The sequence below is a fragment of the Orbicella faveolata genome, unplaced genomic scaffold, assembly GCF_042242905.1.
Source record: "Orbicella faveolata isolate gen_17 unplaced genomic scaffold, um_ofav_v1 contig_15, whole genome shotgun sequence".
Classification (NCBI taxonomy): Eukaryota; Metazoa; Cnidaria; class Anthozoa; order Scleractinia; family Merulinidae; genus Orbicella; species Orbicella faveolata.
In genome coordinates this window covers 1,547,184-1,564,721 of record NW_028301542.1, presented here as the reverse complement: position 1 = coordinate 1,564,721, position 17,538 = coordinate 1,547,184, and the positions used below count along the sequence as shown (strand labels likewise).

Here is a 17,538-nt window from a genome sequence, read left to right as displayed (position 1 = left end):
TGCCTATAACAGGATGATATCGATGTATTTATTCTAGATGTGCACTGATACCTGCACTAAAGAGGAAGACTAACTACACGCGGGAAGGGGAACATATTAAAACAGTGTTCCGTTTGGCGTGCTCACGGCAGATTGATGATACAAAGGGCATTCAATCCGCGAGAGCTTGGAACAGGCTAAATAATTATAGAAAATAAGCGTTCTTATAAGAGCTCATGATTGATAATACACACAATACCTTAGGCTCCGGTTTTTTTGCAACTAGAGAATCGCTTATCTTTTAGCCCGGTATAAAAATGTATTAGAAAACGAATAAATTCTATAATAAGTGTTGACTAGACAAAAGGCGGGGCAGAGGACTGACTACAGAGGTATTTCAGATATTTGAATGAGTTTACTTATTTCATTCCTTTTAAAATAATTAAAAATAGATTATCTCAGTTGCTTTCCAAGAAGACCTAATGATACAGTTATGTTCTCAGAAAAATTTAAAAAATCGTTTTCAAACTTTTATCAAGTGTGTCGCCCCATCGGCAGTCTTGCTACATCGCCCAGCAGGGTTCGAAACCAGTTGCTTGTCGAAACACAGAATGGTTAAGCGAAAAAAAGCTACTTTCCTACTTTTTTTTGGTTGCGGTACTGATCAAACCTACTCATACGAAGATTAGTGTTTCACAAAATTATATTTTTAGAAATTAATTAATGCTCTATCATGCAAGATAGCCATTCCAGAAATTTTTTTACATGTTTAATGAGCCGAGCAGAAAACCTGACAGGTGCCAAAGCCCACCTCTTTTACCGGGAAAAAAAGGATGTTATAAGTCCCTATATAAGTGTCAAAATTTTCCGCTGTCCTTCCATAGGATCGATACCTCGGTTTTTCCACAGAGCGCGCGCCAATGATGATGCTATATTACACTCTCGTTTTTATATCCCTTGCAAACGCTTGTGTCACTGGTTTGGTTCTCAAGCCCAACTGCACGGTGCAGACATTTTCTTGTCCTTGCGATCAGAGCAGCGGATTTGGAGCAACAGATCTTGGAAAAGTGAGTTTGACTAGTTGCGTGACCGATGGAAGCCATTCCAAAAACGCCTTGTGCTCGAGTGAAGACGTTGGAGCAAAATGTCACGAAGTGCAAGGTTTGTTGCAAGATCTAGCGTGATTTTTCGCACAACTCTTGTTCTTCTTCCTTTTTAATCCCTCTAATAAGCTGCATGAATCCTGTGGGTTTAGTTCTACCTTCTAAATTGCACCTTGGTTCAACCTGTCTCCTCGACTACTGTCTCTTGTTCGCAAACAAATTTGATTTTCCGCGAAACCTGTTTGCAAGAAAATCGTTGCCCAAACAATCAACAGCTACTTTATGCGGCTATGCAAGAAACTATGCAAATGTGATCATCTTCTAATTTCTTGTAGAACATGGGAAACCAGTTTTTACTCGGTAAATATTGATTTTCAGTTTCGCCAACTGTGGCAATTTCCATGTCGGGTTAAAATGTGAGGATTTAATGAAAGTCGGTGACTTTTGTAATTTTCTTTAACGGATTGGTCTGGAAAAAGTTGCACCTGTCTTCGTAATTAACTCATTTAGCATAAAAATAGAACATATAAACTTCAGATCGACGAAGATTACCGAAGGGCCACCGAAGATTCCTAAGTTGAACCGAGAACTTCGGATCACCCGAAGATGTCGGAAGATTAACGACCACTCTCGAAGACTTCGAATCACTGTAATCGGAATGACAGGGGAAATTTCTGGTAACTCCCTGATTTTACCATTAACTCTTTTATTTTCTGTTGTTCTGCAGTGAAACAAGCACGTCAGCCTTTTATTGAAAGCTTTGGTCTTCAGGAGAACGACATCGTCTACCCTAGAAGCCAGATCAACCTTACCTGCAAGACGAAAAACGCCCAAGCCGCTATTTTCCTCAAGTCTGGCGTAGCAGTGAGAGAAGGCGGTCGATATAAGTACATACATGTAAACTCTGCGCATAAGCGACTCGACAGTAGTCTTGAAATCACGAATATCACCAAAGAGGACGAGGGAAACTACACTTGCTATGCTTATAACAATGGTATTCTGACCTCCGCAAGGTATTCTTTGAAAACAGGTTTGTGACTCTGACTTCGGTAAAATCATTGCTAATTACAATCAGTCGTTGTCTTTTTTCACCTAGATTGTGGGTGAAAATCACAGAAAGAGTTCCCACCTAGCCAGTCTTAATCCAAGTTGTCAGAACTGATCTGCCCCAGACTCTAAAGGTGGCGGCCAAAATAAAACGAGGAAATTGTAAGGTGCTGGGTAGAGTACTTTTACTGTTTCTCTCCCCAGTTTTTCTTTTCTTTCTCTTTTAAGCACGGCCCGTTATGCCCTGCACTCTAACAACCTGGATAAGAGCCGCGAGGGGTGGGGCAGGGACTGAGCTTACAAAAGGTCTTCATGTTTATCTACTTTGTCAAAAAACTACAAAAATCTTTGAAGGAAGGAGAAGTGCTCAGGCTAGTTTAAACTTACATGTAAATAGGTTGAGTGAGTCGCTATAATTCCATTAGCCCAAAGGGTGTGTGCTTTAGACTCTTCTAGCTGATGGTTTTCATTCTTCTCATTACTTGGCTGGTCGACTATTTACTAATATGGTAAGGAGAAATCAGGTATCGATCAAACTTGGCAACTATTATGTTTAATAGTCTTACACATCTCTTTTAGTGCCTTGTCCTGCTGGCTATTTTTGTCCTTTGTTTTCAAACAAAGCGTTACCTTGTGAAGCAGGGACATACAGAGAACAGTCCAGCAACTTGACACACAAATGTACCCCCTGTCCCAAGCCTCTCACCCTGCAAGGAGGACGGAAGACTGGGTCTAAGTCAGTGAGCGATTGTTTCACAGGTGAGGCTTGTAGTTCAAAGTTGCTGTTTTGTTGTTAGCGTGCAAGACTGCTGAAACTATTCTTTTCGGGTTAAAATGTAAGGATTTTTATGACAGTTGGTGACTTGTAATTTTCTTTAACGGATTGGTCTTGAAAAAGTTGCACTTGTCTTCGTAATTAACCCCTTTTAGCATAAAAATTGAAGATATAATGTTCAGATCGACGAAGATTACCAAAGGGCCACCGAAGATTCCTAAGTTGAACCGAGAACTTCGGATCACCCGAAGATGTCGGAAGATTAACGACCACTCTCGAATCACTGTAATCGGAACGACAGGGAAAATTCCTAATAAATCCTTGATTTTACCATTAACTCTTTTATTTTCTGTTGTTCTGCAGTAAAACAAGCACATCAGCCTTTTATTGAAAGCTTTGGTCTTCAGGAGAACGACATCGCCTACTTTGGAAGCCAGATCAACCTTACCTGTAAGATGAAAAACGCCCAAGCCGCCATTTTCCTCAAGTCTGGCGTAGCAGTGAGAGAAGGCGGTCGATATAAGTACATACATGTTAACTCTGCACATAAGCGACTCGACAGCAATCTTGAAATCACGAATATAACCAAAGATGACGTATATATATATATATATATATATATATATATATATATATATATATTTATACATATATATATATTTATTGTTGCTGCTGTTGCTGTTGCTGTTGTTGTTGTTGTGTATATATATATATATATATATATATATATATATATATATAATCGAGAATATATGTAGCAAATAACTGTGGTCACTTGGTCGCAATTTAGTGTTGACAAACTACATGGCCTTTCGAGGAGAATGGGCTCCTGATCTTTTCCATTGCTTGGATTGGAATGTACTTCACTCATTTGTTTTTATACCCTCTCCCTTACCTTGAAGAAAATAAAAGAGCGACTTGAAGTCATTGTCCGGTTTGTCCTCGTAATTAACGTGCACCTCTAACTCATTCCCATACAAACTCCTCAGTTCCTTTACGCATGCGTACATCAGTGGCATGGAGGTGCCTCCATCTGCACAACCATACTCAGCGATGGTGAATGTATCACCGACCTTCACAGGAATGGACTTGACAGACTCGATGGTTCGAGGAGAAATAAATTTTATGCTTTCCTCGGAAATAGAGAATTTCGACGTGAAGTAGCCAGCTCCTGAACCGATGCACTCTGTCTGTGTGAACGAATAATATGGACAAGAGAGTTAGACAGCGTCCACACCACGCCAAACAAATTAATTTGAAAACGCAGGTTTATTTTAAGGTTACCGTGCACAGTAATCCGTCACGAAAGCGGGACTTTTCGAAAACGCTCTTCAAACTCGAGGAATTTGAAAACGCCCGCGGCCTTTAACGCTGAATTTCATTTTCTAGTGGTAAAACCGTATTTTATGAGCGAACGCAACTTTGAGTTCTTAATGAATTTTTAATTATCACTTGCGGTATTTCTTATTGTTATTAATGGTACAACAAAAGATTAATTAACTCTTGAACTAAACAAAGAGTTCTTTTTTATGAAACTTTGTTACGATATTGTATCGCGGAATAAATTGGTGTAAGGTATGACTTTTCATGATCTTTATTTACGAGGTTCACGGCAAACTAGTTGTGTAGTGGTGAAGACCTCGTCCCTCGTTTTTATGCACGCGAATTTGACGCGATCATGCTTGAACGAAGCCGCCAGCTGACCCAGATATTTTATGCTGATTAGCATGCCTACTATGCGTGTCGGGAAGGGAACCAAGTAGGTGAGCACCTGTACCGCGGCCTTTAGCGGGTTAAATTTGTTCGTAGACTTATTTTCCGTAGTTGATATTGGATCCAGTCCCACCACAAGACATGAAGACATGTTTGCATAAGCATAAGCATACACGAAAAAATTTAAGCCAATCAGCGAGCACTTTACGTAATATATCAAATACGAGAGGCAGTGTTTCATCGGGATATCCAAACACCGAGACTGAAGAGAGTTGAAAATACGACGCGAGATTCGAGGTGTTTGCGGCCGATGAAATACTGTCTCGAGTGTTTGATATATCTTCTTAATCGAAACAAAAATTCAGGAGTAAACGGAGAAGCAAAATCGTCAAATTCTATGCTAATTAAGACCGGGTATCCAAGCCTCCTTCACAGTTGTGTTTTTCTTTGTTTTCGCTTGAAGAATTATTTATGAGTTTGAGAAGCTTATGTCAACATATCCTATCTGAACATAAGCATAAGAATAAGCATAAGACGAGCGCTTATGCTTATGCTTATGTCGCGGCTGTCCTCACTAGCGCATTAAGCCTCTTATGCTTATGTTTGTGCTCATGCTTGAGAGGGTTTACCGCACTAGTAACTGGTCCATAGAAAGAGCAGTCGGCAACCAATATCAATTAACTCATCGCATCGCAGAATAAGCTGGTGTAAGTTATGCTCTTTGCCTATCAGTGGCTTACGGCAAAATAGTATTGTAATGGCTAACAAATCGGCTCTCGTTTTTATACACGCTAATTTTGAGATGGTACGCAATCCAAAGAAGCCACCTGGTGACACAGGCAAGTTCTGCTCATACCGACTAGTGTGCCTAGTATGCGTGTCAAGAATGACAATAAAATATCATGCAAAATGATAGAATAGTATAGAGCGATATTAAAAGGCATAAGAACCTGTACTGTGGGCTTTGATGGGCTGACATTGTTTGAAAACGTGGCCGTTGTTGATGTTGGATCCAGTCCCACCACATTTACCGCCGCTTGGTCACTTGCCATGCTTCAATCGTTGTTTGTTGTTCTGATTTGACAGCTGATTCGTGTAGGAAGGGAAGAAAGCCGATATACACTGTGATCCTGATGTCTGAACTAGCGAGAGTATACGATGTATCTATTAGCTGTGTGCCTGAGTCAGGACAATGATCAGGTGCTGTTTAGATGCTTGGTTCGCTCAACCACAGAAATAATTTATGTGTCTGACTGCAATACAACTTGGTACGCGTCGAGGCGTTCAGCCTAGGCACAGTCAGACGACATCGTACTCGTCCCAGGGCGCTTATCCACTATTTGAAGAGGAAAGTGCCCTGGAGACGAGATTAGGACGTCGTTCTACATGCTATTTACACAGTCGGAGCAATCTCGGCTAGATTTCAAATTGTTATCATTTTAAGTTTTGACTCATAAGGTTGCAATATTCCTCTTGAAGCTCTAATCCAAGACTCCCCATTTCTACTATGTTTATTATTATTATTATTATTATTATTATTATTATTATTAAGAAACTATTTCTTAGGAGATTAAATGTTCGTTTACACCGGGCGTACACTCGCCAACTATCCTTTGGTTATTGAAGGGAATTCCAATGTGTGGTGATCTTCGATCAAGAGTTAGCAGGAGCGGCGGAACTGAAGAATTGAAAAGAAAGACTCGGTCTAGTTTTTAGAAGATATTTTTTTTGAGCAGAATTTGATAGATATATTTGGCGTTTCAAACGTCTCACAGAGAAACGTTCTACACCCATTTACTGCTAACTAGAGAATGTGCTGTTTGACACTAAGGTTGCAGATTTTACAGATTGCAGTTGTATCTCCCTATGCAACTAGCCCTGTTTAAATTCTGCAAGCAAAACAAGCAAAGCATTTGAAATGTGTTGAAAGGTATCATATCTTCACCATATGCCTATTGAGCCATGAATTGTTTATGCCAAAAAAACAACATTTACTTTATACCAAAAAGGAAATAATGAGGTTTACATAAATTTTGAAGCTTAAAAATAAAGCATTAGCTGCCTATAGCAACCATACGGCTTATAGGATACAATGAATAAAATTACGGTCATGTGTATTAAATATAAACCAAAAGTAACTTAATAAATAAAGATATAAACATATACAACAAAGTTAAAAGCTAATATTGCAACAAGGTAAGAAAAATAATAATAATAACTGATGAACGAGGAGCGGTTTTTGATATTTCAAAGTTCCCAAAATGTCACTCGCTGTATTTAATTCATCCCAAATACCTCTAGAAACCGTGCTATTTCCTATACAAATGCAGCCTATATTGTTAACAATGATTATAAAATAACCAAGATGCCATGTGCACGTAGTGGGACTGGATTCAACATCGATAACGGCGACGTTTTCAAACAATGTCAGTCCACCAAAGCCCACAGAAGAGGTTCTTATCCCTTTTAATACAGCTCTATTTATTTATTCACCATGTAAGTCCGAATTCAAATTTTGCCATTTTGCTTGCATGATGTGGTTATTCCCGACACGCATACTAGGCACGCTAGTCGGTATGGGCAGAACTTCCCTGTGTCAGCAGGCGGCTTCTTTGGATTATGTACCATCTCAAAATTCGCGTGAATAAAAACGAGGGACGAATTCTTCACCACTAGAGTACTATTCTTCCGTAAGCCAAATAGGTAAAGAACAAAACAAATCACAACTTGCACCAACTTATTCCGCAATAAGATATGGTGAGAAAGTTTCCTTAGAAAAGGCAACTCCTTGTTCAGTTTAAGAGTTAATAAATATTAGTTGCAGAACGCTCTTTCTATGGGTTTACTGGTGCGATCAGGGGTGAGAGATTCTCGTCCATATCAACTTTCTTTTCTCTCGCAAGTTCTCGCGCGTTTAGAGATGCGCCACACTCGTGTTTTAGGTGCAGGGATCCCAACCAATGCTTACCCAACTTTTTAAAGATGCTACTTTTAGCCCTCCCTCAAATCTACATACGTATATCTCATTTGTGGAACACTGTCGATTTGGACAGTGCTTGGGTGAGAGATTCTCGCCCATATCAACTTTCTTTTCTCTCGCAAGCTCTCGCGCGTTTAGAGATGCGCCACACTCGCGTTTTAGGTGCGGGAATCCCAACCAATGCTTACCTAACTTTTTAAAGAGCTAAGCTACTTTTAGCCCTCCCCCAAATCTACACACGTGTATTTCATTTGTGGAAGTCTTTCAATTTGGACAGTGCTTGGGTGAGAGATTCTCGCCCATATCAACTTTCTTTTCTGTAGTAAGTTCTCGCGCGTTTAGAGATGCGCCCCACTCGCGGTTTTGGTGTCGGGATCTCAAACTATGCTTACTGGAGTTTCTAAAGATGGTAGATTAAGCCCTTTCTCAAATCTACACACGTGTATTTCCTTGTGGTAGTCTGTCGCTTTGGACAATGCTTGGGTTAGAGCATCTCACCCATTGATATTTTCTTTCACTCGCGTGTTTTCGCGCGTTTAAAGATGCGCCACACTCGCGATTTCAGTGTCGGCATTTCAAACTATGCTTACTGGACTTTTTGACGATGCTAGATTTCGCCCTTTCTCAAATCTACACACGTGTATTTCACTTGTGGAAGTCTATCAATTTGGACAGAGTTTGGGTTAGACATTCTTGCCCCCTATTAACTTCCTTTTCTCTCGTAAGCTCTCGCGCGTTTAGAGATGCCCCACACTCGCGTTTTAGGTGCAGGGATCCCAACCAATGGTTACCTAACTTTTAAAATATGTTACTTTTAGTCCTTCCCCAAATCTACACATGTGTATTTCACTTATGGAAGTCTAACGATTTGGACAGTGCTTGGGTAAGAGATTCTCGCCGCTATTAACTTTCTTTCCTCTTGTAAGTTCTCGCGCGTTTAGAGATACGCCACACTCGCGTTTTACGTGCGTGAATCCCAACCAATGCTCACCTAACTTTTTAAGATGCTAGATTAAGCCCTTTCTCAAATCTACACACGTGTATTTCACTTGTGGAAGTCTATCAATTTGGACAATGTTTGGGTTGGAGATTCTCGCCCATATCAACTTTCTTTTCTCTCGTGAGTTCTCGCGCGTTTAGAGATGCGCCACACTCGCGTTTCCGGTACTGGGATCCCAATCAATGCTTTTCTAACGTTTTAAAGATGCTACTTTTAGCCCTCTCCAAAAGCTTTATATGTGTATTGCACTTGTGAAAGTCTAGCGATTTGGATAGTGCTTGAGTGAGAGATTCTTGCCCCTATCAACTTTCTTTTCTCTCGTAAGTGCTCGCGCGTTTAGAGATGCTCCACACCCGCGATTTCGGTGTCGGCATCTCAAACTATGCTTACTGGACTTTTTGAAGATGCTAGATTTGGCACTTTCTCAAATCTACCGTCGTGTATTTCACTTGTGCAAGACTATCGATTTGGACAGTGTTTGGGTTGGAGATTCTCGCCCATATCAACTTTCTTTTCTCTCGTAAGCTCTCGCGCGTTTAGAGATGCGCCACACTCGCGTTTCAGGTGCAGGGATCCCAACCAATGGTTACCTAACTTTTAAAATATGTTACTTTTAGTCCTTCCCCAAATCTACACATGTGTATTTTACTTATGGAAGTCCAGCGATTTGGACAGTGCTTGGGTAAGAGATTCTCGCCGCTATTAACTTTCTTTCCTCTTGTAAGTTCTCGCGCGTTTAGAGATGCGCCATACTCGCGGTTTTGATGTCAGGATTTCAAACAATGCTTACTGGACTTTTTAGAGAAGCTGGATTTGGCCCTTTCTTAAATCTACACACGTGTATTTCACTTGTGGTAGTCTGTCGCTTTGGACAATGCTTGGGTTGGAGACTTTCACCCATTTAAATTTTTTTTCCTCTTGCATGTTTTTGCGCGTTTAGAGATGCGCCACACTCGCGATTTCGGTGTCGGCATCTCAAACTATGCTCACTTGACTTTGTGAAGATGCTAGATTTGGCCCTTTCTTAAAGCTACACACGTATATTTCACTTGTGGAAGTCTATTGATTTGGACAATGTTTGGGTAAGAGATTCTCGCCTATATTAACTTTTTCTTTGTTGCTAAGTTCTCGCGCGTTTAGAGATGCGGCCTACCCCCGGATCCCAAAGTATGCTTACGGGTTCTTCAAAAACGCTAGGTTTGACCCTCCACCAAATCTACAGAAAGGTATTACACTTGTGGAAGTCTATCGATTTTGACAGTGCTTAGATTTGAGATTCTCGCCCAAATCAACTTTCTTTTCTCTCGTAAGGTTTCGCGCGTTTAGAGATGCGCCATTTTCACGTTTTAGGTGCGGGGATCCCCACCAATGGTTACCTAACTTTTTAAAGATGCTACTTTTAGCCCTCTCCCAAATCTACACACGTGTATTTCACTTGTGGAAATCTTTCGATTTGGACAGTGCTCAAAGTCGCCGAGAGCGGGCGACTTTGGCGTGATTGTATCCAACTTTGGGTCGATTTCCAGGATTTTGGGCGATATTTCCGAGTCCCAGGGACTGTAAACTAATTGGAGAAGACTTTGGTTTTTAGTGAAATGGAGAGAGGAAATATTTTTGAACTCCTGATTATGAGTAGTCTGGCCGAAATATAGCCACTTAGTGACTAGAAAGTCGCCGAGACCGGGCTACGCGCAACGTGATTTTGACCACTGTTTGGGTCGATTTCCAGGAATTTGGGTGATGTTTCCGAGTCCCAGGACTCTAAACTAATTTGAGAAGACTTTGGTTTTCAGTGAAATGGACAGAAAAAATGTTTGAACGCTTGGTTATTAGCAATCTGCCCGAAATATAGCCACTTAGTGACTAGAAATTCGCTGAGACCGGGCTACGCGCAACGTGATTTTGACCAACTTTAGGTCGATTTCCAGGAACTTGGGCGATATTTCCGAGTCCCAGGGACTCTAAACTAATTCGAGCAAACACGCGAGTGAAAAAAGGATATAAATGGCCGAGAATCTCTAACCCAGGCATTTTCCAAAGCGACAGATTTCCACAAGTCAAATGCACGTGTGTAGATTTTAGAAAGGGCCAAATCTAGCATCTTTATAAAGTCCAGTAAACATATTTTAAGATCCCGACATCAAAACCGCGAGTGGGACGCATCTCTAAACGCGCGAGAACTTAGTAACGAAGAGAAAGTTAATATAGGCGAGAATCTCTTACCAAACATTGTCCAAATCAATAGACTTCCACAAGTGAAATATATATGTGTAGATTTAAGGGAGGGCCAAAAGTAGCATCTTTAAGAGTTAAGTAACCATTGGTAGGGATCCCCACACCTAAAACGCGAGTGTGGCTCATCTCTATACGCGCGAGAGCTCACGAGACAAAAGAAAGTTAATATGGGCGAGAATCTCCAACCCATACACTGTCCAAATCGATAGACGTCCATACGCGTATGTAGATTTGAGAAAGGGCCAAATCTAGCATCTTCAAAACGTTCAGTAAGCATAGTTTGAGATGCCGACACCGAAATCGCGAGTGTGGCGGATCTCTAAACGCGCGAAAACACGCGAGTGAAAAAAGAAATAAATGGGCGAGAATCTCCAACCCAAGCATTGTTCAAAGCGAAAGCCTACCAAAACTGAAATACACGTGTGTAGATTTGAGAAAGGGCGAAATGGTAGCGTCTTTAAAAGGTCCAGTAAGCATAGTTTGAGATCCCGACACCAGAAACGCGAGTGGGGCGCATCTCTAGACGCGCGAGAACTTACGAGAGAAAATTAAGGAAGTTGATATAGGCGAGAATCTCCAACCCAAGCACTGTCCAAATCGATAGACTTCCACAAGTTAAATACACGTGTGTAGATTTGGGGGAGGGCTAAAAGTAGCATCTTTAAAAAGTTAGGTGACCATTGGTTGGGATTCCCGCACCTAAATCGCGACGGTGGCGCATCTCTAAACGCGCGAGAACTGACGAGTGAAAAGAAAGTTGATATGGGCGAGAATCTCTCACCAACACACTGTCCAAATCGATAGACTTCCACAAGTTAAATACACGTGTGTAGATTTGGGGGAGGTCTAAAAGTTGCATCTTTAAAAAGTTAGGTAAGCAATGGTTGGGATCCCCGCACCTAAAAAGCGCGTGTGGCGCATCTCTAAACGCGCGAGAACTTACGAGAGAAAAGAAAATTGATATGGGCGAGAATCTCCAACCTAAGCATTGTCCAAATCGATAGACTTCCACAACTGAAATACGTTTGTGTAGATTTTGTGGAGGGCCAAAACTAGCACTTTTAAAGAGCCCCGTAAGCATATTTTGAGATCCCTACACCAAGAACGCGAGTGTGGCGCATCTCTAAACGCGCGAGAACTTACGAGAGAAAAGAAATTCGATATGGGCGAGAATCTTTTACCCAAGCACTGTCCAAATCGAAAGACTCCCACAAGTAAAAAATACACATGTGTAAATTCAAGAGAGGGCCAAAACTAGCATCTTTAAAAAGCCCGGTGAGCATAGTTTAAGATCCCGACACCAAAAGTTCGAGTGTGCCACATAGCTAAACGCGCGAGAAAAGACAAAGGAAAAGTAAATTGACATCGTTAAAAATATCCACCTAAGCACTGTTCAAATCGATAAACTTCCACAAGTGAAATACACGTTGGAGATTTGGAAGAGGGCTAAAACTAGCATCTTTAAAAAGCGAGGTAAGCAAAGTTTGGGATCCCCACATCTAAAACTCGAGTGTGCCGCCTCGCTTAACGTGCGAGAACACGCGGGAGAAAAGAAAATTGACATAAGAAAGAATATCTAACCCAAGCACTGTCCAAATCGATAGACTTCCACAAGTGAAATACACTTGTGTAGATTTGGGGGAGGAACAAAACTAGCATTTTTAAAGAACCCCGTAAGCATAGTTTGGGCTCCCCACACAAAAAAACGCGAGTGTGCCGCATCGCCAACCGCGCGAAAACACGCGGGTGAAAAAAAGATATAAATGGGCGAGAATCTTTAACCCAAGCATTGTCCAAAGCGACAGACTTCCACAAGTGAAATACACGTGTGTGGATTTGGGGGAGGGCTAAAAGTAGCATCTTTAAAAAGTTAAGTAAGCATGGGTTAAGATCCCCGCACCTAAAACGCGAGTGTGGCGCATCTCTAAACGCGCGAAAACTTACGAGAGAAAAGAAAGTTGATATGGGCGGGAATCTCCAACCTAAGCATTGTCCAAATCGATAGACTTCCACAAGTGAAATGCGTTTGTGTAGATTTTGTGGAGGGCCAAAACTAGCACTTTTAAAGAGCCCCGTAAGCATACTTTGAGATCCCCACACGAAAAACGCGAGTGTGGCGCATCTCTAACCGCGCGAAAACTTACTAGAGAAAAGAAAGTTGATATGGGCGAGAATCTCTCACCAAAGCACTGTCCAAATCGAAAGACTTCCACAAGTGAAATACTTGTGTGTAGATTTGGGGGAGGGCTAAAAGTAGCATCTTTAAAAAGTTAGGTAAGCATTGGTTGGGATCCTCGCACATAAAACGCAAGTGTGGCGCATCTCTAAACGAGCGAGAGCCTAGGAGAGAAAAGAAAGTTGATAGGGGGCGAGAATCTCTCACCTAAGCACTGTCCAAATCGACAGACTTCCACAAGTGAAATACACGTGTGTAGATTTGGGGGAGGGCTAAAAGTAGCCTCTTTAAAAAGTTAGCTAAGCGTTGGTTTGGATCCCCGCACCTAAAACGGGAGTGTGGCGTATCTCTAAACGCGCGAGAGCTTACGAGAGAAAAGAAAGTTGATATGGACAGGAATCTCCAACCCATACACTGTGCAAATCGATAGTCTTCCAGAAGTGAAATACGTGTGTGTAGATTTGGGGGAGGGCTAAAAGTGGCCTCTTTAAAAAGTTAGGTAAGCATTGGTTTGGATGCTCGCACGTAAAACGCGAGTGTGGCGCATCTCTAAACGCGCGAGAACTTACGAGAGAAAAGAAAGTTGATATGGGTGGGAATCTCTCACCCCACGAGGGGACGCAAATGACTTGTACTGTGAGTATATCTACCCGGTGTTTTTTTTTTTTTTAATTCTATGAGAACAGGGCTGTATTCCTCTAAGGCTGTGGATGTAATTCGTTAAAACACTGAGTTCTTATAGATCGTTAAGGAATTCTTCGTTCCAGTTCAAATTTATGTTGCTGGCACATCGGTGGGCAGTTTATATGTAGACCGTGATGTAAGATACCTTAAACTATTTTCACTGTTCATGATGCACTGCTACGTTAGTCTGCTTTATAAATATTTAACTGCTTTGGTCGAGTTTTTAATTTCAATGTGATTAAACGTTCTTTTTATTCGTTCCTGTTAAAAATGATGCAAAGTTGTCAATTTTAGTAATTTTAATTTGAAGAAAAAGTCCTGTTAGTACCTTCTTTTTACTTGATGAAAATTTTGCGGGGTTTGTTTTACCAGGGCGCTTCATGACGCCTCCTAGAATAAGCTATACCTTCCCTAGTTGAATCGTCATCAGTTTAGTGTACGTTATTCAGGTTTTTGATTGGAGAAATAATTATACTTTTGAACCTTAGTTCCTCTTTTTTCAGGGGATGGGGGGTGGGCTCACTTCTTTCGGAGGTCGTTACTTACGGACTTTAACGATTCATTGCGTATACGAGCCATTGGTCAAGCGATTGGCCAAGCCATTGGTAGCCGTGCATGGCCACCTAAAGCACTGACAATCTATCTTAGATGTGTGATTGTGCAATATTTTCTTCACAATAACTTCAATTGCCGAGCATGATAATACTGCACGTGGCTTCCACTGCCAACGACATACTCAGAGATCACCTGGGTTTTCATTATTCCTAAGATCGGTTTAAGATTAATTAATCAAACGCTCCTTTATGCCCGGAGAAGCATCTCGATACAAGCTCGGAGTTTATTGTGATGGCTTTCATTGGGTTAACAAGACATTTACGTCTGCTCGCCGCGCTCAACATCCATTCGTAGGCATTTTGTTATCTTTAAGTTCAGTTCGTAGATCTGAACTTGGTTCAGGGGGAGAAGCAAAGGAAGGTTCATGTTGTGTAATTCGTTCATCATTGCGGGATTACTTGATTTATCGGTATTCCCCGGTTTTGTCTGCTCACGTTTTTTCCCGCCCAAGTCTTTCTTCACGTGTGTTTAGACGTGATTCGATATATAATGACCTTGTTTTGTTCCAGATCATTGGCGTCGGTGGAGTCCGCCATCATTTGAAAGCATCGGGAATGACTCAAACGCACTATTTACTTTTAAAGCAGTATTAATATCGTGACTTCATTTTAAAGCTTGTCTCATATTCCATGGACCCTTTCTGGTTTATTTTTTATTTAATATCCTCGACATGTCACTGAAACAGATTATGACGCCTTCCCTGGCCGCAAGACGAAGAACCCTAGTGAGAGTATGTAAGGAATGCTAGGAAAATTTCCTACCTTTCTCTGCGGTACTTACAGTAGAAGCCCCGTGCGTCCCGTCATGAACCCACATGGGATGTGGGGAGAACACAAGACAAGCTTGTATATCACGAACCGTCGATAGCGCTAGTTCTCTGAATTCTCTAATTCTCTCGTCGTGCTGCCATATCAGGAACCGTGTTTTAAGATATATTAAAAGATGTTTTTGACCAATCAGAGCGCGCGTAGTATCTCAGTCATTTTATAAACGGTAATTAAAAATAGGCTGCGTTTGCTTAGGATATAGCACGGTTTCTAGGGGTATTTAAGATAAATTAAATACAGCCTGTGCGGTTCAGAGCCACATTGAATTTTCAAAACTTTAAGGTGGCTTTGAACACCATGTACAGATTTTTTAAAAAAACTTCGCCAAAAGTTGCGTCTTATCATGCTTATCAAAATTTGATAATATAAAAAATTCACCGCGCCGTTTATAGTAAATTATAAGCCCCTAGAGCTAAAATGAGAGGGTGTTTTTAGCAGATCATACTGCTGCTATGATAACCTATTGCTGGTTTTCAGTGTCACGCAATTCAAAATAGATCAAAATAAAAGTCAAAACCGGTCAATAGATAAAGTCCAGAATCTGGGAAATGAAAGAAAGTAAATATGCAAAGACTCTCGCCAAAATTCTGGTCACAGCAATTTTTCTTATGCAAGATATGCGGAGAAATTTTTTACCCAAATTTATAGAGATTTGTATGGAGACGCCATGCTGGTGCCCATCCGTATGGGCACCAACATGGCGGCCGGAAACCAACAGAAACATCTGTCACTGAGTTTTGCTACAAAAACGTGAATTTATCCCTCGAGAAACTCAAAAATATTAAAATAGTACTTTTTCTAAGACATGAACTGTTCAGATAGCCAAGTTCCCCGAAATAAGACACGTTTTTAACCATCATGACAGCTCTCTAGGCCCGGGGGGGCGGGTACTTGGGTCAATCTTTGTTGGGTATGCGCCGCTGGCCTCTCAGAACCCCTACCCCATTATAGTCATATTCTATGGCCAATTATAGACCCCATCTTAGTCACTTTTGGGTAAATGTAATTTTCACGACCCCAACTTAGTCACTTTCTGTTTTTGCGTCTACCGTATAAATCCTTTTAACTAAGTCTTTCTAAAATGAATTGACACATTTAATAAACTGAATAAAGAACACTTTACTTTACAACTACACTTTAAACATTCTGGTACATTTGCTTACCATAAACATTTAAAACATACCGTCATAAATAGTTGAAATGCAAACATTCTTCTTTAACGGTAACATTACACTAGCACTGACATTATAATAGCACTTTTGATGTGGATAAAAGCAATTTGTAGAACTTTCAGATCAGAAAATTCATAATCGTAATAAATGTCACGTTTAAAGCAAACAAGTCCCAAGCAAAGGAGATCAAACGCTTATTACAGCGAAAGAAGATCCAAGTTATCTGAACTTCGTTGGACGCAGAATAGCAATTAAATACCGTAACACGAATGTGGACTTTGTTCTGGACTATTGTGCAACTGGTTAATGTTTAAGTTACGATTTCAAGGCCGGAAATGTAAGGGGAGCCGTTTGTCAAATATTAAACAACAGCAATAAATACGGTAACACTTTTTTTTTAGGCGAATCTTTCCGTTTATAAATCACAACTTGCCAGAATTTTCTTAGTCTCAAAATCCCGGAAAAGTGTGACCCCATTCTAGTCACCCTATAAAAAATGCTTGAAAAGGCGACCCCATTATAGTCAGTCCAGTCGTGAAAATGCGACCCCATCCAGCGGCACATCCCCATTAGCCCATTTATAGGAAGTGCCCCCCCCCCCGGTCTCTAGGCCGTCACGTAAATGCCGCGTCACGCAAAAGCTTAGAAATTCAAGCGTAGTTCATCACAAAGCCAAAAACCCATTCGGAGCGAAAATTTGTATGAGTATTAGTTTTCAGCTGCTCTTATACATCGATCATTTAAGTAAAATCTCAGGAAGATCAATAGTTTTGTAGTTTGAATTTTAGTGACGTCATGTGAAAACCAGCTATTGTGTCAAGAAAATTATAACAAAGTGTTCACCAATGATTGGGCAGTTTTTTTGACACCATGATTCGGTAGCATCCAGTTATAAAGAGTGGTTACAGTGGTCCATCAAAATCTAAGTGCTGGAAACTGTCTTGAGCCACCTTAGTAAGCACCTTGGGAGGAGTTTAATGACGTCCGACTGGTTAGCCCGCTACACGCCAGAGGCTGTCTCGTCACGCAATCTTCCGAAGCTTCTGCGTAGGAGGTTAGCTGTCCGTAAGCTGAACGACTCGACGCGTAACAAGTTGTATTGCAGTCAGACACATTATTTCTGCGGTTGAGCGAACCAGACATCTCTGCAGCACCTGATCACTGTTCTGACTCAGGCACACAGTTAGTAGATACACGGTAAACTCTCGCTAGTTCAGGCAACACGATCACAG

General features: G+C 41.1%; 2 protein-coding genes across 2 annotated transcripts; one reads left to right on the top strand and one right to left on the bottom strand.

Moving 5' to 3' along the window:
• Positions 1–902: 902 nt before the first annotated feature.
• On the top strand, positions 903–3,524 carry LOC149113075 (uncharacterized; the record flags this gene model as incomplete). The annotated part of the gene is made up of 4 exons (XM_089288485.1): positions 903–1,140; positions 1,771–2,112; positions 2,709–2,888; positions 3,268–3,524. Coding segments are annotated over exons 1-4 (1,017 nt in total), but the record flags the coding sequence as incomplete, so codon positions are not given.
• A 160-nt stretch (positions 3,525–3,684) lies between these two features.
• Positions 3,685–5,022, bottom strand: LOC149113074 (uncharacterized). Its single transcript, XM_089288523.1, has 2 exons — positions 4,676–5,022; positions 3,685–4,094 (listed from the first exon to the last, which is right to left on the bottom strand). Exons 1-2 carry the CDS (start codon positions 4,856–4,858, stop codon positions 3,768–3,770), a joined length of 510 nt encoding a protein of 169 aa, XP_089144649.1. The 5' UTR covers positions 4,859–5,022; the 3' UTR covers positions 3,685–3,767.
• Between the last annotated feature and the right edge of the window lie 12,516 nt (positions 5,023–17,538).